Below are 27,043 nucleotides of genomic sequence, written 5' to 3'. Positions count from 1 at the left end.
GAGTTTCATCTTGGAATTTGATCATTTGCCTAACAAAAGGATATACTGTTGTAGTGCCCCCACAAGTCTAAATGGCTTCTAAACAGTTTACTTATTGAGGAAAAGAAAAGGCCCAGAATACAATGAATCATGAGTAACATGACGCACTGATGTCTGGCTAATGAAGGTATCCTGCTGTTTCTAAAATGTGTCAAGCATTGTTTGCAAATGGTGAATCATAACAAAAGGAAATAGTTTCAGTTACAATGCTGTTTGTTAAATCTGTTAATAAAAATGTGGGTTACATTAAAAATATATATAAATTAGTATTTATAAACTGTATTTTGAATATTTGTGGTCTTAAAAATGTATTATATTTTGCATTTTGTAACAAAATTTACATTATAGTATGTCCATGACCAATTGCTGCTTAAACCTTATATTTTATATTATTTTATGTTTTAAAACACTTTCAGAAAATGTTCATTGTCAAAGTCTAGTTTCATAGTCTGCCCTGCCACCCCATAAAGAATAACCCATAAGCACAGTAGAAGGCACACAGAGCTCCTGTACCTCTGAATATGCTCCTCTCTCTTTCTGGGAGAAGGCCAGAAGCATCAAGACAGGTAGAGCTGCTCTAAGGGGTATGACCTTTTCATCTTCCAAGTCACAGGACAGCAGAAGGGTAGTTCACTTCTAATCCCAATAAACTAAGAAACCCCACCTGCACATGGCCAATAGCATACAGTGCTTCAAGAACACCAAGTGAGGCGCTAAATCTGTTAATTAGAGCTCAAGCAGCCTGTTCAAAATAAAGAACAGATACCAAACTATTTTATTGAAAATCTAATAACTGGAAACAGCAATGAATGAATTTGCAACAAAGTAGAAATAACTATCTTTTAAAATTTGTGCAAAAGATTAAAATGTATTCAAATGAATCCATATGAATGGGATGGAAAGCTCAAATTGCCTCCATAGTGTTCAAAAATAAGCCAAAAATGTTGAATTTTTTTTTTAACAAGTATGTTTTACATGTAACACAAACATTTCAATATCAAAACATCAACATAAATATAGTAGTAAAGGTATGTGTAATGTCCACAGCTGTACTGATGCAGATTTAGTACATGTCCTTAGTGTGACATATCTTGAAACAGTCAACATCACACTGCCTGATGTTGCAATCAGGACAATCCAAGTGTGCTTCTTTGTACACTTTTCATATTTTTTTTTTCTATTGCTTGAGAATGAGAGGGTTGAATGACGGTGCCTGATCCACACAACCGATGTGCCCCTTGTGTTATTGCAGGCTACCACAGTAAAAGGCTTAGCGACTTCCATATATCTCCAGACATGAACGATATTTGCCGCATTGTGAACAGTGCTTAGGGGGCTAACATGTTTCTTGTCTTATTTACTTGATCACAGTCAGCCTTTTGCCATGTAGCTACGCACACAACCTTCAAGAGACCAAATTCGCCAGGCATATCACGACAGTATGCATCATTTTCACTATCTGTGTCAACGTGCGATTACCAATTCACATTTTCTTCACTATTGTATCAGTTTCAGTTGGTCCTAAAACTGACTTTATATCTTCTTGTTTATGTACCACTGTTAGGGCTGAAGGCTCGTGAATATTTATGTGTTTCCTTAGAGAGGCAAAATGCATAGAAATATATTCATAATTGTTTGCAGCATAATATTTTATGCACTAGATGGCAGTGCAATACTGTCTGGAGAGTTATTTTGACTTAACACTGTAAAGTGGCCAATTACAGGTCACCCTGAGTCTGTAACTATAGTGGCACAGAATTCCCAAGCCCGAGTAACACCTGGAATTAATGCCAAGTAGGTTAAGGAATTTGTGTTTTGAATGACTGCCCCCTGCTGGTCACACCAAATATGCATTGTCCTGACTGGGGACAATGCATTTTATCATCTTAATCAAAGTTCAAATGAGAAGAACAAAACTAGAAGTATTTATGTGAAACCTACCAGAAGTACCCGGGACACCAGGTAAATTTTAGACTGTATTTCATGTTCTCCCCCTGTACAAATGGGGATTATGTGCAAACTATGGCCCAGTTCAATAGTTTGGATCTGTATACAGGACAAACACACATTAAGGTTTATATTAAATATATAATAAACCACTATTTGATTAGTTTTTATAAATTTAGATTAAAACATCTATCCATTTTCATCACCCGCTTATCCAAGGCTGGGTTGCAGGAAAGCTGGAGCTCCTCTCAGCAACCACAGGGCATAAGGCAAGAACAATCCCAGGGTCCCAGTCAATTGCAGGTTGAAAACACACACAAAACACACATCACCGTCCATTTAGCATTACTAATACATCTAATCAACATGTCTTTCGACTGTGGGAAGAACCAAGAGTACTTGGTGGAAACTCAAATGCACATGAAAAGAACTTGCAAACTCCATGCAGGGAACCACCTGAATATGAATCCTGGTCTCCTTGTTGCAAGGCAGCAGCAACAGCACTGTGCCACTCTAGATGAATGACACATTAATTTTCTCAACCTTCCTTTTAAATTCTTAGGGTAGTAGAGAGGTAGAGCTAAGCCTATCCTGGCAGCTTCAGGCTCAATGCATTAATTAAACTTGGGCTGGGCACCAGTTAATCAGAGGGCATAACCAGGCACGTGGGCATGCACACACAAAATCTCAAAATGAAGTTTTAGAGCTGCAAATTAATCCAACACAAAAAACACACATGAAGAAGGAGCAAACTTCACATGGTGAATGGGCTGACAATGGTCTCCTTGAGCTACAAAGCAGGGTTGGTAGCCATTATTTTGACTATAATTTTACAGTAAATATATATACCTACAGGTGCTGGTCATAAAATTAGAATATCATGACAAAGTTGATTTATTTCAGTAATTCCATTCAAAAAGTGAAAGTTGTATATTAGATTCATTCATTACATACAGACTGATGTATTTCAAATGTTTATTTCTTTTAATGTTGATGATTATAACTGACAACTAATGAAAGTCCCAAATTCAGTATCTTGGAAAATTAGAATATCAATTAAGACCAATGCAAAAAAAGGATTTTTAGAAATGTTGGCCAACTGAAAGGTATGAACATGAAAAGTATGAGCATGTACAGCACTCAATACTTAGTTGGGGCTCCTTTGGCCTTGATTACTGCAGCAATGCAGCGTGGCATGGAGTCGATCAGTCTGTGGCACTGCTCAGGTGTTATGAGAGCCCATGTTGCTCTGATAGTGGCCTTCAGCTCTTCTGAATTGTTGGGTCTGGCGTATTGCATCTTCCTCTTCACAATACCCTATAGATTTTCTATGGGGTTAAGGTCAGGCGAGTTTGCTGGCCAATCAAGAACAGGGATACCATGGTCCTTAAACCGGGTACTGGTAGCTTTGGCACTGTGTGCAGCTGCCAGGTCCTGTTGGAAAATGAAATCTGCATCTCCATAAAGTTCATCAGCAGCAGGAAGCATGAAGTGCTCTAAAACTTCCTGGTAGACGGCTGCGTTGACCTTGGACCTCAGAAAACACAATGGACCAACACCAGCAGATGACATGGCACCCCAAACCATCACTGACTATGGAAACTTTACACTGGACCTCACGTAACGTGGATTCTGTGCCTCTCCTCTCTTCCTCCAGACTCTGGGACCTTGATTTCCAAAGGAAATGCAAAATTTACTTTCATCAGAGAACATAACTTTGGACCACTCAGCAGCAGTCCAAAGGCGAGACGCTTCTGACGCTGTCTCTTGTTCAAGAGTGGCTTGATACAAGGAATGCGACAGCTGAAACCCATGTCTTGCATACGTCTGTGTGTGGTGGTTCTTGAAGCACTGACTCCAGCTGCAGTCCACTCTTTGTGAATCTCCCCCACATTTTTGAATGGGTTTTATTTCACAGTCCTCTCCAGGGTGCGGTTATCCCTATTGCTTGTACACTTTTTTCTACCACATCTTGTCCTTCCCTTCGCCTCTCTAATAATGTGCTTGGACACAGAGCTCTGTGAACAGCCAGCCTCTTTAGCAATGACCTTTTGTGTCTTGCCCTCCTTGTGCAAGGTGTCAATGGTCATCTTTTGGACAACTGTCAAGTCAGCAGTCTTCCCCATGATTGTGTAGCCTACAGAACTAGTCTGAGAGACCATTTAAAGGCTTTTGCAGGTGTTTTGAGTTAATTAGCTGATTAGAGTGTGGCACCAGGTGTCTTCAATATTGAACCTTTTCACAATATTCTAATTTTCCGAGATACTGAATTTGGGACTTTCATTAGTTGTCCGTTATAATCATCAACATTAAAAGAAATAAACATTTGAAATACATCAGTCTGTGTGTAATGAATGAAGCTAATATACAAGTTTCACTTTTTGAATGGAATTATTGAAATAAATCAACTTTGTCATGATATTCTAATTTTATGACCAGCACCTGTATATTATATATATATTTTTTTTTTTTTAAACATAAAAATAGGACATGACAGACACAAAATTAGTGCCAACAATCTGTAAGAAACTAATAAATGAATGGAAGGAGCTATTTGCTTGGACACACTTATTGGTCGTAAATACTACCTATTATAAAAACATCTATATATATATATATATAATTCACTAAGCCGCCGACAAGTAGCCACCCATGGAAAGCATGCCGGAAGGGGCGTGGATTCACTAAGCCGCCGACAAGTAAGACACTCATGGCGCACGCAGGAAGGAGCCATGCCCACCAACTCTAAGACCATTGGATACGACGACAACTCGCAGGGCCAACTCATGCCCACCAACTCGGACGCGACGACTCGGAAAAAACGCTGTCATTTATGTTCGTCTGTGCTACAGTACACATGCACCTCTGAGCCACGTTGACTTTTCTGTTACGACGCACGACCACGTGCACCATAGCAAACTGTTTTACACGCTACATACAGCAATTCGCATCCGCGACAAACATGCGTCTTCTTAGATGGTCCTGCAGGAACACGGAAAACGTTTCCTCGCCCACCAACACTCCTTATTCCCTGATCGGCGTCCACCCCATCTGCGACAAACATGCGTCTTCTTAGATGGTCCTGCAGGAACACGGAAGACATTTCCCCGCCCACCAACACTCCTTTTTCCCCGGCGCGCGTCTACCCTCGCTCTCTAGGCATTCACACTGCCTGCTCATGTGCCCAGACGCAAGAACTCACCGACCACCCAGTTAGTCCCTTTCGTCTGTGCTAGGAGTTCACATGCACCTCTGAGCCACGTTGACTTTTCATTATTGTTTTCGGTTACGACACCCGACCGCATCCATCATCGAAAACCATGGGAAAGGAACGCCGAAGCCCCGCCCAGAAACTCTACCCATCCTCCCAACGTGATAGGGAACGTACCTCAGAGCACTGCCCGCCAACTCGAAAAGCTCATCAAACACATACTCGCTTTGGTCTGTGCTGCTGTCCAAATCCAGCTGTGAGCCATGTTGACTGTTCTTTTGCCCTCCATGGCTACTGCTTCAAATGTATTTCATGGAAACAACACTTCTTTCAATGTTATAGAAATTCCTGCATCAGGTAACTGTTTGTTTCTATCAGTCCGTTTTTTCTGGAAAAATGTCATTGACGAAACTGTTGCTCTCAAACTTCGCAACATGGCTGACTTTCAGCAACACTTCTACGCCCCTCGCTATGCTGTGAGCACGATGATTATTTATTTAAAAATGGCCTTTTGAAGGGGAGCTGTAGACCCGCTATACCACATGAACACCTGTGACATTGCCTTCACATTGTTTTCCTTTTATTTCTGATCCTGTCAAGCAGATCAGACACCCAGGCAAACAACACTGAATAATCAATAGCTGCAACTACTTTGCCTGCCCCAACTCCTCACCTGAGTCGGTTTCGTCTGTGTTCAGCAGTGTTTCCCAATCTCGGTCTTGGTGAACCCCTATGGCTGCAGGGTTTTGTTCCAACCAGATTCCTAATCATTAATGCCGGTGAAACTCATCCGGAATAAATCGGTTTTTCAAATGCAGCCATATAGCAGATTAGCTGGATGTAATAATCCGAGATGAATGCGCGCCCCCGCGCTGAGTGAAAAGCCAATGTATATTGAGTCTACAAAACATGATCAGCAAGTCTTTGATAGGATGCAACAAAATGATGAAAGAACGGGCACATTTTTTTCACACAAGCTGTGTGGGTGGGTGTTATTTAATTAGTTACTCGAAGGATTTCAAGATTTAATATGCACAAGCGGTAACACTGCAAAAGCAGCCCAAACCAGAAAAGACAGCTGGCAAAAAGTGCCCGACAAATTAAACGTGTGTGCATTGTGCTTACTGAAAGCAGCATTACGGATTTTGCAAATGTTTTTTTCCCTCTGCTTAAAAAACATTAAAAAAGCAACGTGATGGTATGCAGCGTGTAAAACAGTATGTTTGCCGCGGACAATTTGCCTTTTACTTTGACATGAAGACAATCATGGACAGTTGTATGTTGCACTGTCCAGAGTTTCATCTTTTCATTCACTTACTGGTATGCCTGCAGGAACACATGCAGCGAGCGAGCGAGCGACACACACACATACATACAGGCGCGCGCGCGAGACAGAGAGCACGCTGGACACATAAGAATAATAATACTACATTACATTGATATACCGGTGTTTTCAGTATTCAAAGCGCTATCCACACAGGGAGGAACCGGGAAACGAACCCAAAATCTTCCACAGTCTCCGTACTGCAAAGCAGCAACACTACCACTGCACTACAAGGCAGAGAAGGCAGTTAAAGAATGCACCGGGCTCGATTTTGTTTTCACTTCTGTTTGGACAACTGTGTCGTTCAGGAAGTGTTCACCCATCAATACATAATTATGCAGCGTATGTTACGCTGCGGGTTGGCTAGTTGCATAAAAACAAACCCAATAAAACCCATAGGTTTCGGTTTCTTCACAAACTGCTGTCAGCCAATCCATTTTATCAGTCTATGTCCACAAAAATAGTCATGTGAAGGCTTAAACATTAATGGAAGTATAATGGTTTGAAATGAAGCAATATTTGAGAATTAAGGATTGGAGCAAAAGCACAGGCAATGAGCTCAGTCACCGCTTAACATGAAGACCCACACAAAGTGAATGGGAATAACTAACCACATATTACAGTATATTGGGGTATGAATTAGTTTTTATAATTCAGCTGCTTGTTGGTATAAGAGGAGTGGACGTGACCGCCATTCAATCTGATGAATACTTGCAGGACAAGTAGCAGTCTATGTAGGGTGAAAAATGGTGGTTTATTTAAATACTGACAGCACTGCAATTTTGTATTATTTTAAATGTAAGACACTGAGAACTCGGTTTATATTAGACTGAAAAGTAAGCACTCATCATCAGGGTACATTATTCAGCGTATAAAAACTGAACCCGGTGGGAAAAAGGGAAAGTGGCCACATTAAGCTTCACTGACAAAATATTTTTTACTTCCTTAGTTACCAATTTGCAGAACACCATTTTTTAAAACAGTGGATCAAATGGATTTAAAACTATTGGGATCTATTCCCCTCCCCCCCCACACCATTTCTGGCAGGTGACCATTACTTTTCTTTTATATTTCCAGCCAAAGGGAATAGTTTAATAATAAAATACTATTACCTAAGAGCACCCAAGAAAACCATTACAGCACTACGTAGGAAGCAAAACTAACTTTCTGTGCTTTTTAATGATTGTAACTAATAAGTTTATCATTAAATAAAGCTCCACTGTGAAATGGAAAAAAAGTAAAAAGTATTAGACACATGGGGTGACTTACCTAAGCAAGCGGCTGCACCCACCATTGCATACAAGCCTGGAGTGATGCAGTCTGCCCCTGGGCCACACCAGCCTTTAAAGATGACCCAGTCATGGTGGTAAAAGGCCAGTTGCTCCATACCAATTCCAAGAAGTCTTCCAGCAATTGCACCTACTGCCATGCTGGGGATAAAGAGACCAGATGGAACCTGTGGAGAAATGTTAAACCAGATCATGAGCCAAACTATTTAGATCAGATTTATATATAATTCTAACACTGTACCACCTGACCCTTATATTGGGTATCTCCCGTCAACAGCAAGATGGACAAACAATGGAATCATGTGACTTGCTACAAGTGTGTAATCATAATATGTCTGCTTATTTTATAGAGTTGGAATGAGCAGCTAGCCAGAAGAGAACATTACTAAAGTAACATGTCTCAAAATGCAATTTAAGTTGTGTCATGGGAGTAGTGCTGCATTTAAGCACGGTTAAATGCACAGACTGCTTGTTATAGGTGACTGCCAGTAGGAATGGTTGGTACTGATGACAATAAAGAAGCTGTCTTACTGTTGGAATGCCCTGGTCCTCTTCAAATGATCACTTATATCACCATATATACACAATATATTGAGGGCAATTTGCTTATCACTGTTTAATAGTCAAAGGTACTTCAGGACAGACATTAACTTTCTAGTCTTCAGCATGCTATGCAGCATCTCGCAGACGTTTCTTTCCTTCTATGACTGCTCTTCCCTGTGGAACTCAACTGACATGCCTGATTTCTTGTTACACTACGTGTCAGTTAAAGGAAACAATTACAGATGACTGTAGCTACCTGACAAAATTAATATGACACTTGAATAATTTCATCACAGAAGATATGGGTAGAAGATAGAAAGACAGATTACTTTAATATCCTTAGAGCCAGGAGTTAGCAACTAATTTCACCAAAAAATAAAAATACTGTAAATGCCAATATGACAATAAAACGGGGCAAGGAAACTGGAGGTTAGAATTGAGCACAAAAATGAAATATTTCAATTAAAAGGAACATTACCTTCATACCAAAGGTAAAGACAGTGATAAAAATCTTGAAAATGAGAGCAAGCGTGAGCTGCCATATGGCTTGGTACAGGTTCTTCCCAGCAGCACGATCTGGGAGGTCATCGGCTGGTTTTGTGCTGTTCAATTCAGTGACGTAATCACAAAGCTTGGAAGAGTCTAACAAACTGCAGTCATTGAACAGTTCTGAAATGAGCTCACTGGTGCTTGTACGTGTGTATTCATTGGGGAAGGCAATGACAGCGGTGATGGCTGTGATAACAAGCACTTCCAGCACTGGATAATGGCCCAGCTTTGTAGTCTTTCTGCGATGGCACCACTTAATGTTGGCTCGAATGAAGAATGCTCCCCAAAGTCCACCAAATATGCCAAGAAGAATGAATGGAATAAGTTCAAGGAGGTGCCAAGGACTGTGGAACTCAACATAAAACAGTACAAGCCGGCTGTTTCCAAATGGGTTGATGGAGCGTAGAGTGAATGCTGCCACAAGGGCTGCAAAGAAGGATCTCCAGAGTGTCTTCAGTGGGAAATAATAGCTCACCTGAAATTCAAATGCAGAAGGAAATGGAAAAAAAAGAAATCATATTTACATTAACATGTCAAGGGCAAGGAAATTTTTTTTTGTGGCTGTATTTGATATGGACATTAAAATGACAGGAAAAATGCACAATTTAGAATAAGCAGATTTTCTCACAGAAGTGTGCTGTATACTGGCAACAGTACAGTTAAGGTAGAAACCTTCCCTGAAAAGAAAGGACTAAAGGATGGGCTAAAATGCTAGACCTTGTCCAAATAATTTCTTAGGATTCTTATTATCATCAAATGCTTGCACATTCATTGCATTTTTTGGCACTTTTATCATTAATTATGTAAAGATCCTTATGTAGGTTTTTGATAGGTAAAGCACTGACTAGACAAAAAAATATTAACTGATTTATTAAAGAGAACATTCCACCCAAATATGATTTTTTTTTGTTATTTACCTCACGTTGTTTGTAGTAATGGCAGAAGAAAAGGTTTAACTCTCATGTTTTTATAGGTTACCCAAAGCAATACATAAAATTTAAAGTCAGAAAGATGTGTGTTAAATCTCATTCAAGCTTTTCATTTCCTCTCCCTAGCTGCTATTCTTTATTCTAGTTAGCCAATAAAAGGTGTCAGTTTGCTTAACTTTTAACTACTGTCCATTAAATAAATATTTGTTACATTTGAAAGGTGCAAGCATTATCATGCTATAGGAAATTAGTAAGAGATTATTCCAAAATAAATCTAAAAAGAAAAATGTATCAGTTAAGAAAGGAACTTGACATTGAGACTATTACTACTAGATAAAAAAATGGCCATTGGCTGGTGATGCACACATTATGGCAATGTGTTAGAGCGACACAGATGTTGAGTTCTGTGAAGCTGCACATGCCCTGCTATTCATTTTACAAATATTACCCCGCAGCAATGTGTGCCAGCATACACTGAGCTAACTACTATGTCTCTTTACAACCAACTCACATCCTAACAAACAACAAGTTTTTTTTTATGATAAACTAAGTCAACTTTTTATGCGACTAGTAAATGAACTGTCAAGGTGGTCCTTCCACAGCAGAAGTGTCCTGAGGCTATCATGATCTGATCATGTGTGGTTACAACCTGATCAAGGTAAGCAGAATGCACTGCCCTCTGGTGGTATTTTTGAGTGCAACACATAATACAGCCCTAAAAATTTGCAAAGCCAACCAGCCTGATTTCCCATGCTTATTTAAGTGCAGGTAGAAACTCTGTTTTCAGGGCAAGGGTTTATATACTTATAACTAAAGACAATGTCAATTATGCAACTTCCTTATGGACTGAACTAAAATCTTTATAGTTTTGAACCTCACCCCCCCAAAGGACTAGGCCCCATCCGAGTATGGTCGATAATTTATCATTAATTATCTGCTATTCCTTTAATATTTTCCTAATCCAAGTGTCTCTTAAAAAAATAGAACGAAGTTTAAATCAGGTGTGAGCAATATTTAAAGCACACTATGTCAGGTAGCTGCAATTACAGAATATGCACCTTCCTAACTCACAATGCAGTTGGAAAGGCCATGGATGGCTTGTTCCCAGTTAAGACTGCTCTTGGATTTCACTGTTCTTTTGGAAAACTGGCTGGCTTAAAATTGAATACCTGCTTTAAGCCTCATATTTCAAATGAGGCAAATCTTAGTAATGACTTCACTTGAGCAACATACTCCCTACTACTTACATCTACTTACTTTATGTTACTCTGATTAATGCCAGTTTGTTGTTTTATGGGACATTTGATAGTATCTAGGAAGTTTTTTATGAAATTGGACTTACTTCTTCAAGGCTGAACAGAACACCACCAATTGGAGCACCAAAAGCAACAGAGACTCCTGCTGCCGCGGCCGCTGATAACACCTAGAAAATAACAAAAAGAACTTAGAGGGAAGCCTTTTCACCTTTTGCTTTCCTCAGGCTTTTCTCAAACAAATAAAAGTGCAAATTCACAAGAAAAAAATACCTAAATGAAAAGGATGAATGAAAAATTGGTAATAATAAAAAAAAAGATAAAATCCTAATGATGTCTAAACAAATTATTCTAAAATATTGTTACTAATTTCAGCATAAACCCTACTCAGGAGCATTTCTGGTACATTTTTCACATTAAACAGTATTTTGTCATTCTTTTTCATTTTAAATATGCATTGTCCATTTTACATTGCTATTTCTCAATTCTTCATTAAGTCACATCACCACCTTACTTAAATTCTTTCTCACCTCTCACATGCTACAAAGAATCCTTCTCTCCTTACTTGATTTCATCTTCTTCATTTCTTGTAGTGTTGTCAAAAACAACAAAATTATTGATAGTATCGATTCCATTATGAATAAAACAGTTTCAATATTCATTTATGTATAAAACAGTTGCAATATTAATTTTTCTTTATTTTGATTTTACAAACCCCACTCTCTATGCACTCTGACGTTGTGCACATTGCATTGTCTGAGTGTTACACACATTGTTACGAAGATGGCTACCTCAGTGGCGTCAAACGTTTCTCCGTCACATTTAAGTAACAAAGAGTGCAGCAGCGTCATGTAACACTTTGGTATTGTGCCAAATGAAGATGGTAAACCCAAAGATTCATGCAAACCTGTATGCAAGTTGTTCTACTGCACAATACAGACCAAGGTTAGAAAGCTATCAATTTAGCCAAACATTTAAAAGACTGGCATGCAACGCAGTACAGAGTTTCTCAAGGTAGTTGTTATATTTTTAATTAAGAAAATGGAAATATATGTATGTGCCTGTTGTGTTTGAAGTAAAGATGTGACATGCATTTTTTACATGTAGTTTCTTAATCATTTTCCAGATTAAACAACAATCTGCAATTATTTTTACTTGCCAGTTGCGTTCAGTTCCATACAGCCTTCTGAGATTGTGTAGACTGGCATTGTAAACGTTTGGAGTCATGCAATTGTTAAAAATCTTTCAGTTTTCTTTTCAGTGAACTTGACGGCATGCTGCATGAACACAGCCCGGTGAACAGGCACCGACAGCAGCCACATTATGCAGCGAGAGACGTAAAAAAAAAAAAAAAAAAAATATCCAGCCTTGGGCCAAAACAGAAAAAAATAATTATCCCTCAAAGAGATAAAATACAGTGCTATGTAATCATTTATATTCTCTAACATTTTAAAAGAGTTTTAGATATTTAATAGTTTTGAACGTGATTATAAAGGCTATATGTTATTTAATATTCTTTGTTTTGACTGACATTTTTTTTCTTTTAAGATATAGGCAACACTAATTTTCTTAAAATAAACATATTGCAAACATAATACAACTAAATTGGTTTGTCCTATTATCAGAAAGAAGAGGAGAAAAGTTCTTCAAAATCACAGCCTACCCTACCAGCTGTATTATTAAGAGATTAAACAGGGCAGTTGCAGAATACATATGAAGGGATCAAGCACCTGCATATACTGCTGAAAAACTTGGATTTCAGCAGCTTGTGCAACAACTAAACAACATATATTGTCTTCCTTTAGGAAATTTCATATACTCTGAAATCCCTGCACTTTATGAGGAAACAGTAAAATAATTAACAGTCTTACATAGAAGACTCACTTTTCAACCACAGATGATCTGCAAACCACCAGGTCTGCCTCAACATACATGGCAGCAACTCTTTTCATGATCCTTTCATGGATCCACTGCTTTCGGTACAATTTGCACCTTGCACTTCACAAGGGTGTCTGCAGCCCTTTCAGGACTAAGAAAATCTGTGTCTGCTTTCAGCAGATCTCCAAAAATATTCAGATAGTTGAAAAAGAAACAAAAGGACTTACAAATACCCAAACACAAACCAACTCATGATAAGCCGTATGGAGTGAGATCACTGTCAAAAATGACTCATATACAGTGCATCCGGAAAGTATTCACAGCGCATCACTTTTTCCACATTTTGTTATGTTACAGCCTTATTCCAAAATGGATTAAATTAATTTTTTTCCTCCGAATTCTACACACAACACCCTATAATGACAACGTGAAAAAAGTTTACTTGAGGTTTTTGCAAATTTATTAAAAATTAAAAAACTGAGAAATCACATGTACATAAGTATTCACAGCCTTTGCTCAATACTTTGTCGATGCACCTTTGGCAGCAATCACAGCCTCAAGTCTTTTTGAATATGATGCCACAAGCTTGGCACACCTATCCTTGGCCAGTTTCGCCCATTCCTCTTTGCAGCACCTCTCAAGCTCCATCAGGTTGGATGGGAAGCATCGGTACACAGCCATTTTAAGATCTCTTCAGAGATGTTCAATCAGATTCAAGTCTGGGCTCTGGCTGGGCCACTCAAGGACATTCACAGAGTTATCCTGAAGCCACTCCTTTGATATCTTGGCTGTGTGCTTAGGGTGGTTGTCCTGCTGAAAGACGAACTGTCGCCCCAGTCTGAGGTCAAGAGCGCTCTGGAGCTGGTTTTCATCCAGGATGTCTCTGTACATTGCTGCAGTCATCTTTCCCTTTAACCTGACTAGTCTCCCAGTCCCTGCCACTGAAAAACATCCCCGCAGCATGATGCTGCCACCACCATGCTTCACTGTAGGGATGGTATTGGCCTGGTGATGAGCGGTGCCTGGTTTCCTCCAAACATGACGCCTGGCATTCACACCAAAGAGTTCAATCTTTGTCTCATCAGACCAGAGAATTTTCTCTCTCATGGTCTGAGAGTCTTTCAGGTGCCTTTTGGCAAACTCAAGGCGGGCTGCCATGTGCCTTTTACTAAGGAGTGGCTTCCGTCTGGCCACTCTACCATACAGGCCTGATTGGTGGATTGCTGCAGAGATGGTTGTCCTTCTGGAAGGTTCTCCTCTCTCCACAGAGGACCTCTGGAGCTCTGACAGAGTGACCATTGGGTTCTTGGTCACCTCCCTGACTAAGGCCCTTCTCCCCCGATCGCTCAGTTTAGATGACCGGCCAGCTCTAGGAAGAGTCCTGGTGGTTTTGAACTTCTTCCACTTACGGATGATGGAGGCCACTGTGCTCATTGGGACCTTCAAAGCAGCACAAATTTTTCTGTAACCTTCCCCAGATTTGTGCCTCGAGACAATCCTGTCTTGGAGGTCTACAGACAATTCCTTTGACTTCATGCTTGGTTTGTGCTCTGACATGAACTGTAAACTGTGGGACTTTAATATATAGACAGGTGTATGCCTTTCCAAATCATGTCCAATCAACTGAATTTACCACAGGTGGACTCCAATTAAGCTGCAGAAACATCTCAAGGATGATCAGGGGAAACAGGATGCACCTGAGCTCAATTTTGAGCTTCATGGCAAAGGCTGTGAATACTTATGTACATGAGCTTTCTCAATTTTTTTGTTATTAATAAATTTGCAAAAACCTCAAGTAAACCTTTTTCACGTTGTCATTATGGGGTGTTGTGTGTAGAATTCTGAGGAAAAAAATGAATTTAATCCATTTTGGAATAAGGCTGTAACATAATAAAATGTGGAAAAAGTGACGCGCTGTGAATATTTTCCAGATGCACTGTTAATTTAAGTCAAATTTACATCTCACATGTGTTAATTACACTTGCGCTTCTAACAATTACGCTTGTACTTCTGAAAATTACACTCACTTCTGAAAATTATGATACAATTCTCAAGCATGAACAAACTGTCAAAAATACATTATTGGTCACACAAAGCATTCTCAATTGAAGAAAAAACAATTCATTTTTGTTACTACACATGTGCCACGAAGGTGGAAAGATGGCGATCATACTTCACACTTAGCCTCCTTACAGTGGCTCTGAAGGGCAAAAAGCAAAAACAAAAAGTAACCAAAACAATAAAATTAAAAAATGACAAAAAGCAATTAACAATAAAACATAAGTGTGAAAACAACAAAAAGTGAGAGCGGGACATTTACATCGCCCTCCAGGCAGTACATTTTAAACTTAACAAAACATCTTAGCAGAGTGTCCAGACGTTTGTTATACAAGTATAGAACAGCGAGATGTTGTAGAAGGCTCGCAACCCTTCAGATTTCAGCACTCCTGGTCATAGATTTGAGGTTGGGAGGTACAGAATTATGATTCCCCCAGCTCCGTACCCCCCCCCCCCCCCAAGAATATGAATACAAAAGCAAAACTACAAAACAGATGTAAAGATAGGAGGCTTTGCACAATGTAAACTTCTGAAGCACTGCTTTTAAGTTAGTTAATTTAATGCTTGTGATTTTGCTGTGGAAGCACTTAGATTAACAACCGAGTGCAGAGAATGTTCTGCCTTTACAATGGAGGAATATTTAGGACAAAAATAAATAAGCAAAATAAACCAAGACAGTAAATACACAATAACCCTAAATATAGGAGTTTGCATGTTCTCCCTGTGACTTTGGTAATTTCCTTGCCAGTCTAAAGACATGCAGGTTAGGTGCATTGGTGGAAATAAACTGGGCCATGTGTGTGTGTGTGTTCGCCCTGCAATGGACTGGAGCCCTATGCAGGCTGGAATAGGGTCCGGCAGGCCCCCATGGTACTGTTCAGGACTAAATGGGTTTGAAAATGACTGACTGACATAAAGGAATAAGGCATATTTCGTAACCCATTTAATTATTAAATACTTCCATTTCATCTTGTTGTTGTTTATTAGTATCTCATTTCATAATAATTTTTCATTTTATCTGCATATTTATCCATTCATCCATCCATTTTCTAAACCCACTTTATCCTGAGCAGAAGCAGAGTGACAGGGAAGCAGGAGCCTATTCCAGGAAGCATAAAGCACTTTTCTTTTCTTCTTGTCAATAAAATATCACACAAATCCCATTCATCAGATTACAGTGTGCCAACGTTGCCAGTCAGTATGACCAATGTATTCATGAACCCGTAATTTTCAGAAGCACAAACATAATTCACACGTGTGAAATGTAAATTTGATTTAAATTATTACGAGTTATTTTTGACAGCAACCTTAATTCATAGTGCAGACACACTGGGATTAATCATATGCAACAAGCTGTCTGTTCAGTTCTAGCAGAACAAAGGAAAAGATGGCATCTCATGCCAAAAGAGGCCTTAACAAATATTTTAAGTCCATTAAGCTCTTTCATTAATGCCCTCAGTGGCGAAAAACACACCAACCTCTCCTCTGTTCTACCGCTAACATGTAAGATTTTGATCAGGGTGAAAACATCTTGAGACAGCAACTTGGGGAAAATACAAAAATGACCTAAGACAGAGAAATAAGGACCACCATCTGCAGCTGGTTCTTAACACATCAACATTTCTTGACCCAGGGTTTAAACACAGTTTTTCTGTCTTAAAAGAGGAAGTCAAGCATATGGTAAATAACAGTGATCATTTGCTTGAAGTGGAAGCCCAAATGCAGCCAAATACCCTCTTCAAATACCAAACAACCATCAAAGAAAAGCAAAACTGATCTGAAAGGACTGTAAAACACACGTGGGAAAACAAGAGCCAAAGTCAGCAGTCTCACTACACACACTGCATCATCTGCAACTGTGCATCTCAAAAATGAGTTCACAGTTTTTGAAAAGATGCCAGAACTTAGTGCAGAGGAAAATCCACCGGCATGGTGGAAAACAAACAAGAAAAAAATCTTGCTCAATTTACAAGAAAGAGGTTTGTGCATTGCCACTTCTAGCTATGCTTCAGTGGCATGTTTTTAGTATGTCTGGGCTCATTTGTAGCCCAAAAAGGGCACACCTCTAGATGAGCACGTAGACATGCTAGTCTTCTTTGACAAGACAAAAAAAAAAAAAAAATCTGGAAGCATCACAGAGTTTGTAATTTGCACTGTTTGCTTTTGTAATGCACAGCATTAAAGTGTGCTATTGATTTGTTGTTTTTAAGTTGCTGTATTTCATAATTACACTATTGTAAATTTAGTTATTTATTGTATAAAGTTATTTATTGTTCAATAAACTGATGTACATTACTGTTCATTGAATTTAAATGTCAATTTAGTGTGGGTTTGTGTATTTAGTGTGTATATTTTCTACCTCAGCAGGAGCTACAAAAGGTTGTAAAGTTTTTATTTTGCAATAAAAATATTTTTGAGTTACATTATACTGTGTTAAGTATCAAAAATGGAATTGAATTTCAATATTTTCCTTGGTATCGTATCAAAGTTTGAAATTTTGGTATCATGACAACACTGATTTGTTGTCAGCAACCACTGCACATGGATCCAACTACTTACCGGACTTCACTTTGTTTTTTATGACATCACTACTCATCTAATATCTTTTTCATTGTGTTTCATTTGACTCTGCATTGCTCTGAAATATTAATTTCCAACTACTGTTTCTTATGTCTTAATCCACACCTTTATAGTTCTCATTTCTCACTCAATTTTTCCTGAAGATTCTTTTATTAGTATAAAACCACAAGCTGTCACTAAGCAAAAATGAAACGTTTTAAAACGGACACTGACCTTGTAATCAGTGAATGGTACACAAGTAAAAATAATCATTTAATAAATTGTTAGTTTAAGCAGTGTTGCAATCCCAGTGCTCTTCTGTTATAAAGAGCATCACTTGGTGCAAACCAATCAAATACAAGTGTAGAGATATCTGTTCAGAGGTTGCACTAATAGGACTGCATGAAGAACATTCATTACTTACAGAACATTTTAACTGAATCTACTGTTATAAAAAAGGAAGGTGTTGCTTGCGTTAATTCCTCACAAGACAAGCATGGGCTTCAATAAATATATAGTGATGAATTAATGACAGCATGTAAAATATAAAATGGACAATTAACCAACTTACAATTATACAAATATCAAAGACAATTCAACAGTGAACATGGAACAAAGGCAGGTTTTGTAGTTGCAATTCTGCACCTTCAGCTTCACAGAAAGGTTCAGGCTTTGAGTAAGACACGTACGGAAAAAAACTCCACAGTACAAGTATATGCATTTTACAGGTTTGAGTGAAATTCAAAGTAAAAACAGTACAAACAAATTGAAGAGAAAAAATAATAATACAAACAAGAAAGGAAAACTGCCTGTTTATGAGGTTTCTGTTTAAGGCTTGCATATTTGGTTAAGTTTCTTTACATAATCACATACGTACATACAAACACAGCATATGGTCAGAAAACTGCATATCTTGGCGTCTTTCTATTTGCAAGCAACCAATCTAACCAGTCTAAAACTCTATTTTCCTATCTAACTCCTTCTGCTGTGACATTGCAGATAAACCTGAGAAAGCTCCACTACATGTTAGCTCATAGGGGTTAAGTGAATCTGTCATTATCTATTTAACTACAAGTGATTAACATTTTATCTATATAACAAGTACCTATGTGACATTAACATTAACTTTTTAGGACAGGTTAATACACATATAATGAGTTAAAACTTAAGGACAAAATCTGCCTTAAATTATAGGTAATGGATGTTATACTCCTGTACCACATGTTAAAGAGCACACAGAAAAGCAAATGATCCAAGTGACTGTTGTACTTGATGTTTCCAACCCATCTGCGACAAAGGATTGCAAACTTTTTATTTATTTTTTTTTTAAGTGGCTAATTATTTTTCTAACAATAGAAGGCACTGTCTTTGCCACCTCTAAAAAGTTACACGTTCAGAATTTGAACAATTGTCATACCAGACTCAGGTACAGCCTTCCCACTATATAATTATAATAAATGCAAAATACTTCTAAACACCTACTTAGGCAGAGGAGCCGACAAGCCTTCATAATTTCAGCTGTGCGGGCCAAGTTAGACTGTTCATGATAAGAGTGTCCAAAAATATGAAAATGGATCACCCCTCTGTTCCGCACTCACATTGAAATAAATGCCAGGTTTGCCCCACTCTGTTTCCTTATGCAATTAGCTTATTCGTTTTGCTAACATTAATAGTGAAGCTGTTCTCATGGCACCACAAAGCTTTCACCTCCTTCCTGTAGGCAGACTCCCTAGCCTGAGTGATCGGGCTGACCAAGGCAGTATTGTTGTATCGTCAGCAAACTAGACAAACACTCATGACATAGAAGGGACTTAAGAGGCAACTAAGGACACAGTCCTGTTTCTTTTTCTTTTTTATTTTGTGATGGGGCGGGGGAATTGTAATAGCGGGCATACTCCTGCTAATTTTTACAGAGTGGGATCCTTATGTTAGAAGCTCAAAAATTCTAAGATTGTCACCAAGTCCCAGTAAATATGCCTAGAGAGGAGATTTGAGAAAAATTGTGCCAAGATTAAATCAATGAAACTTTCTTATACACATTGAAACAAAATACCCTCCCAACAGAACAAATTTAATTCTAATTTCACTGCTATCTACTATTTGATTCAGCAGTAAGCAGGCAAACAGAATGCTGTTCACACAATTGCTTTCACAATTAACCAAAAAAAATGAAGAGTTGAAAGACTGATATTGAAAACAAAAGCAGATGTATGACCCAAGTACTAGTAGCCCTGATTGACTCTATAAAACTCACCTCTCTTCGTTTAGCTTCATTCTTTCTGTACTTTGTGAATAAATGACACAGAATGTTCCCACAGCAACACGCTACATGCACCAATGGCCCTTCTTTTCCCAGGCTTAATCCTGAAGACACCGCAAGAACTAAAGTAACAGTCTTAATCAGTAGGGTCCACTTTCCTAAGTAGCCCCGGATGATGAAGCCACCTAATATGGTCTTAATCTGTAAGGCAAGAGGACAAAGATACAAAGGGAAAATTAACACAGTCTAGTAAAATGTTCTTATGTTGCTGCTTAATACTCTCTACATCTTTGTATACAAATTGGACAGAAGTAACATTTTTAATCTTTTACTGTTCAGTGTTTTGTGGAGTTATGCAGGCAACAAGATAAACCATGGGCAAAAAAGCAGGATGATGCATGCCACACACCTACAGTGCATCTGGAAAAGTATTCACAGCACATCACTTTTTCCACATTTTGTTATGTTACAGCCTTATTCCAAAATGGATTAAATTCATTTTTTTCCTCAGAATTCTACACACAACACCCCATAATGACAACGTGAAAAAAAGTTTGAGATTTTTGCAAATTTATTAAAAATAAAACAATTGAGAAAGCACATGTACATAAGTATTCACAGCCTTTGCCATGAAGCTCAAAATCGAGCTCAGGTGCATCCTGTTTCCCCTGATCATCCTTGAGATGTTTCTGCAGCTTAATTGTAGTCCACCTGTGGTAAATTCAGTCGATTCGACATGATTTGGAAAGGCACACACCTGTCTATATAAGGTCCCACAGTTGACTGTTTATGTCAGAGCACAAACCAAGCATGAAGTCAAAGGAATTGTCTGTAGACCTCCGAGACAGGATTGTCTCGAGGCACAAATCTGGGGAAGGTTACAGAAAAATTTCTGCTGCTTTGAAGGTCCCAATGAGCACAGTGGCCTCCATCATCCGTAAGTGGAAGAAGTTCGAAACCACCAGGACTCTTCCTAGAGCTGGCCGGTCATCTAAACTGAACGATTGGGGGAGAAGGGCCTTAGTCAGGGAGGTGACCAAGAACCCGACAGTCACTCTGTCAGAGCTCCAGAGGTCCTCTGTGGAGAGAGGAGAACCTTCCAGAAGGACAACCATCTCTGCAGCAATCCACCAATCAGGCCTGTATGGTAGAGTGGCCAGACGGAAGCCACTCCTTAGTAAAAGGCACATGGCAGCCCACCTGGAGTTTGCCAAAAGGCACCTGAAGGACTCTCAGACCATGAGAAAGAAAATTCTCTGGTCTGATGAGACAAAGATTGAACTCTTTGGTGTGAATGCCAAGCGTCATGTTTGGAGGAAACCAAGCACCGCTCATCACCAGGCCAATACCATCCCTACAGTGAAGCATGGTGGTGGCAGCATCATGCTGTGGGGATGTTTTTCAGCGGCAGGGACTGGAAGACTAGTCAGGATAAAGAGAAAGATGACTGCAGCAATGTACAGAGACATCCTGAATGAAAACCTGCTCCAGACCGCTCTTGACCTCAGACTGGGGCGACGGTTCATCTTTCAGCAGGACAACCACCCTAAGCACACAGCCAAGATATCAAAGGAGTGGCTTCAGGACAACTCTGTGAATGTCCTTGAGTGGCCAAGCCAGAGCCCAGACTTGAGTCTGATTGAACATCTCTGGAGAGATCTTAAAATGGCTGTGCACCGACGCTTCCCATCCAACCTGATGGAGCATGAGTGGTGCTGCAAAGAGGAATGGGCAAAACTGGCCAAGGATAGGTGTGCCAAGCTTGTGGCATCATATTCAAAAATACTTGAGGCTGTAATTGCTGCCAAAGGTGCATCGACAAAGTATTGAGCAAAGGCTGTGAATACTTATGTACATGTGATTTCTCAGTTTTTTTATTTTTAATAAATTTGCAAAAACCTCAAGTAAACTTTTTTCACGTTGTCATTATGGGGTGTTGTGTGCAGAATTCTGAGGAAAAAAATGAATTTAATCAATTTTGGAATAAGGCTGTAACATAACAAAATGTGGAAAAAGTGATGCGCTGTGAATACTTTCAGGATGCACTGTATACTCCTTCACACTTGGTCACTTTAGAGCCACCAAAAGCACTTCTATGGTCTGCAGAAAGAAGTGAACATCGGAGAAAATTAATGTAAAATGTGATAAGATGCATGAAGACTCCAGCCAGAGAGCACCATAGTCCAGAAATGAATTTCAGAGTACTGTGCAGCAGGAACCTGCTGGGCACTTGTAGTATATGGTGCCAAATAATGCTTAAATTTTATCTTGGCATACTGTATGCCATCCATCCATCCATCCTCTTCCGCTTATCCGAAGTCGGGTCGCGGGGGCAGCAGCTTGAGCAAAGATACCCAGACTTCCCTCTCCCCGGCCACTTCTTCTAGCTCTTTCGGGAGAATCCTGAGGCGTTCCCAGGCCAGCCGGGAGACATAGTCCCTCCAGCATGTCCTGGGTCTTCCCCGGGGCCTCCTCCCGGTTGGACGTGCCCGGAACACCTCACCAGGGAGGCGTCCAGGAGGCATCCTGATCAGATGCCCGAGCCACCTCATCTGACTCCTCTCGATGCGGAGAAGCAGTGGCTCTACTCTGAGCCCTTCCCAGATGACTGAGCTTCTCACCCTATCTTTAAGGGAGAGCCCAGACACCCTGCGGAGGAAACTCATTTCAGCCGCTTGTATTCGCGATCTCGTTCTTTCGGTCACTACCCATAGCTCATGACCATAGGTGAGGGTAGGAACATAGATCGACTGGTAAATTGAGAGCTTTGCCTTACGGCTCAGCTCCTTTTTCACCACGACAGACCGATGCAGAGCCCGCCATCACTGCGGACGCCGCACCGATCCGCCTGTCGATCTCACGCTCCATTCTTCCCTCGCTGGTGAACAAGATCCCGAGATACTTGAAGTCCTCCACTTGAGGCAGAATCTCGCTCCCAACCCTGAGAGGGCACTCCACCCTTTTCCGGCTGAGGACCATGGTCTCGGATTTGGAGGTGCTGATTCCCATCCCAGCCGCTTCACACTCAGCTGCGAACCGATCCAGAGAGAGCTGAAGATCATGGCCTGATGAAGCAAACAGGACAACATCATCTGCAAACAGCAGTGACCCAATCCTGAGTCCACCAAACTGGACCCCCTCAACACCCTGGCTGCGCCTAGAAATTCTGTCCATAAAAGTTATGAACAGAATCGGTGACAAAGGGCAGCCCTGGCGGAGTCCAACTCTCACTGGAAACGGGTTCAACTTACTGCCGGCAATGTGGACCAAGCTCTGACACCGGTTGTACAGTGACCGAACAGCCTTTATCAGGGGGTCCGGTACCCCATACTCCCGGAGCACCCCCTACAGAATTCCCCGAGGGACACAGTTGAACGCCTTTTCCAAGTCCACAAAACACATGCAGACTGGGTGGGCGAACTCCCATGCACCCTCCAGGACTCTGCTAAGGGTGTAGAGCTGGTCCATTGTTCTACGACCAGGACGAAAACCACACTGTTCCTCCTGAATCCGAGGTTCGACTATCTGACGGACCCTTCTCTCCAGAACCCCCGAATAGACTTTTCCAGGGAGGCTGAGGAGTGTGATCCCTCTGTAGTTGGAACACACTCTCCGGTCCTCCTTCTTAAAGAGGGGGACCACCACCGCAGTCTGCCAATCCAGAGGCACTGTCCCTGATGTCCATGCGATGCTGCAGAGACGTGTCAACCAAGACAGCCCTACAACATCCAGAGCCTTGAGGAACTCCGGGCGTATCTCATCCACCCCTGGGGCCCTGCCACCAAGGAGTTTTTTGACCACCTCGGTGACCTCAGTCCCAGAGATGGGGGAGCCCACCTCAGAGTCCCCAGGCTCTGCTTCCTCATTGGAAGGCATGTTAGTGGGATTGAGGAGGTCTTCGAAGTACTCCCCCCACCGACCCACAACGTCCTGAGTTGAGGTCAGCAGCGCACCATCCCTACCATACACAGTGTTGACACTGCACTGCTTCCCCCACCTGAGACGCCGGACGGTGGACAAGAATCTCCTCGAAGCCGTCCGAAAGTCGTTCTCCATGGCCTCCCCAAACTCCTCCCATGCCCGAGTTTTTGCCTCAGCAACCACCGAAGCTGCATTCCGCTTGGCCTGCCGATACCTATTAGCTGCCTCCAGAGTCCCACAGGACAAAAGGGACCGGTAGGACTCCTTCTTCAGCTTGACAGCATCCCTCACCACCGGTGTCCACCAACGGGTTCGGGGATTGCCGCCACGACAGGCACCGACCACCTTACGGCCACAGCTCCGGTCAGCCGCCTCAACAATAGAGGCACGGAACATGGCCCATTCGGACTCAATGTCCCCCACCTCTCTCGGGACGTGGTCGAAGTTCTGCTGGAGGTGGGAGTTGAAGCTACTTCTGACAGGGGGCTCTGCCAGACGTTCCCAGCAGACCCTCACAACACGTTTGGGCCTACCAGGCCTGACCGGCATCCTCCCCCACCATTGAAGCCAACTCACCACCAGGTGGTGATCAGTTGATAGCTCTGCCCCTCTCTTCACCCAAGTGTCCAAGACATGTGGCCGCAAGTCCGACAACACGACCACAAAGTCGATCATCGAACTGAGGCCTAGGGTGTCCTGGTGCCAAGTGCACATATGAACACCCCTATGCTTGACCATGGTGTTTGTTATGGACAATCCGTGACGAGCACAGAAGTCCAATAACAAAACACCACTTGGGTTCAGATCGGGGGGGCCATTCCTCCCAATCACGCCCTTCCAGGTCCCATGGTCATTGCCCACGTGAGCATTGAAGTCTCCCAGCAGTACGAGGGAGTCCCCAGAAGGTATGCCCTCTAGCACCCCCTCCAGGGACTCCAAAAAGGGTGGGTACTCCAAACTGCTGTTCGGTGCATATGCACAAATAACAGTTAGGACCCGTCCCTCCACCTGAAGGCGGAGGGAGGCTACCCTCTTGTCTACCGGGGTAAACCCCAATGTACAGGCTCCAAGTCGGGGGGCAATAAGTATGCCCACACCCGCTCGGCGCCTCTCACTGGGGGCAACTCCAGAGTGGTACAGAGTCCAGCCCCTCTCAAGGAGATTGGTTCCAGGGTCCAAGCTATGCGTCGAGGTGAGCCCGACTATATCTAGCCGGAACCTCTCAACCTCGCGCACAAGCTCAGGCTCCTTCCCCTTCAGAGAGGTGACATTCCACGTCCCAAGAGCCAGCTTCTGTAGCCGAGGACCGGACCGCCAATGTCCCCGCCTTCGGCCACCACCCAATTCACACTGCACCCGACCTCCTTGGCCCCTCCCATAGGTGGTGAGCCCATGGGAAGGGGGACCCACGTTGCCTCTTCGGGCTGTGCCCGGCCGAGCCCCATGGGTGCAAGCCCATACTGTATGCCCAAGAATAAAATTAAAAAAAAAAAAAAACAACAGCATATTTGTGCTTCCTAAATAACAGAATTGCCACAGTGCACTTTATTGAACAATAGGTAAAGAACAAAAAAAAAAACAAAAAAAAACGCAGACTAAAAACAGAAGGGACTTAACAGAATAATAAATACTTCTATAAACAAACTATTTTATAAATGTCACACAATAAATCTGGACAGCAAGACAACTGAGCAGTTAGCACTCCTTCATAACTGCAGTAAGCGGACTCCGACTTCTGGTTAAGTCACCCTCTGTATGGAAACTGTATGTTCTCCAAGGGTCCCTGTATCTTTACTCCAAACATGCAGATGTCCCAATTTGAGAGAGCATGTGTATGTGTGTAAGTGTGGTCTACGAGGAAATCACTTCGTGACCAGGATGGCACTTAGTTACACTATGACTAGAAGGCTGGTACAAAACTACCTGAATGTTTAATTCATCTTTTAAAACAGATTATTAAGTAAAATTTAACAAATTAAAGGAACGGTATGCATAAGAAAACATTTCCAAATGATGAACCACTCCCTTAAACAAGTCTTATATTGCCAGGCGCCATTTTTAAGTTAATCCTTTTAACAGCAATTATTAGACAATATCCACCTAATCCTAAAAATGACAGTTTTATTTAAGTATTACTACAAACCAACATAACATTACTCTCCTAAATGTCAAACCACTTTTTGTCGACAGTTTTGAAATCTGCTCCGAATATAAAATAACATTCTCTCAAATCATGGCAGTATGATGGCACAGCTGTTAGTACTACAACCTCACATTTCCAGGAGATGGGTTCCAAATTCTGACACAGACTCCAACTATGTGCAGTTTTTTCAATTCCCTCCATGTCTCCATGGGTTTTTCTCCAAGATACCCCTTACATAATAACAGGACACAAGATTCATCCCCAAAATGCTATATCCATGACACTAACAGTTGAGAACCCCATGTGACTGGAAATGGCTCTGCTCCCTGTGGCCTCAAAACGTTGATTTTGTGGATTTACACAGTGGAGGGTGAAATAACTTGACAGAACTGCCTTTTAAATTTTTGTTCCTCCATATTTTTGGGTGCTTAAGATCTCTCACTACCCATTATGTAGTTTTAGTCTCATCAGGAATGTGTCTAATGAAGGACACATCTCAGCCGTTTAGAGATTTCATCAGAGTTCTGTGTCTGCTGCTATAGACAGTTTTTTTCGGAAATTATTATTGCAATTATTATGGAACAAAATGAGTCAAAAAAATCATCTTACTTACCTCTGGGATACCAGAGCCACAGGCATATGGTGCAAATGACCGGACAAGGGATACTGCCAGAAGTGAAAAGAGAAGAGCCCAGAAGATATATATCATATAGTTAAGGAAGTAGGCCAAACCACCCTGCAAGAGATTCAAAGATACAATACAATGACTTACATGTGTACAGTAAAGATATTTTACACAGCACAACAACAAAAATGTTAAATTTTATGTTTAGAGTAGCTATTAAAAAGCATTCATACTTTACTTTGTACTTTATGATATGGAATCTTAATATATTTAATTGGAATATTTTCCCTTACTAATCAACAAAAACATCATTTGTACAGAAAGATCGGCCAATGCAAGTCACATGATTTGTAAATATGTGTTTGCTCTAGTTCCCTCAATTCTAGAACATTCTAAAGACATACATGTCAAAATTTTCTAGTGATGCCGACAAAGTTAAAATATTCACTGTAAAATTAAAATCAAGAGTACTGTGTGCATCTAAAACTTTGGTATATAGATTGAAAATATTCCAC

General features: G+C 40.9%; 1 protein-coding gene across 5 annotated transcripts in view; it reads right to left on the bottom strand.

Annotated features, from left to right (window-relative positions):
• Positions 1 to 27,043, bottom strand: part of clcn5b (chloride channel, voltage-sensitive 5b) — an 85,839-nt gene that overhangs the window by 7,287 nt on the left and 51,509 nt on the right. For all 5 annotated transcript variants that reach the window (XM_051934501.1, XM_028815525.2, XM_051934499.1 and 2 more), the window contains 5 exons: positions 26,517 to 26,639; positions 19,834 to 20,040; positions 11,174 to 11,254; positions 8,832 to 9,377; positions 7,791 to 7,977 (listed from right to left, as the gene is read on the bottom strand). In XM_051934501.1, the coding sequence (XP_051790461.1) occupies positions 7,791 to 7,977; positions 8,832 to 9,377; positions 11,174 to 11,254; positions 19,834 to 20,040; positions 26,517 to 26,639 (1,144 nt within the window). The remainder of the gene's footprint in view (positions 1 to 7,790; positions 7,978 to 8,831; positions 9,378 to 11,173; positions 11,255 to 19,833; positions 20,041 to 26,516; positions 26,640 to 27,043) is intronic.

This window comes from Erpetoichthys calabaricus, chromosome 12, assembly GCF_900747795.2.
Source record: "Erpetoichthys calabaricus chromosome 12, fErpCal1.3, whole genome shotgun sequence".
Classification (NCBI taxonomy): Eukaryota; Metazoa; Chordata; class Cladistia; order Polypteriformes; family Polypteridae; genus Erpetoichthys; species Erpetoichthys calabaricus.
Note: the sequence above shows the minus strand (reverse complement) of the source record. Positions and strands in the feature narration are given on the sequence as shown.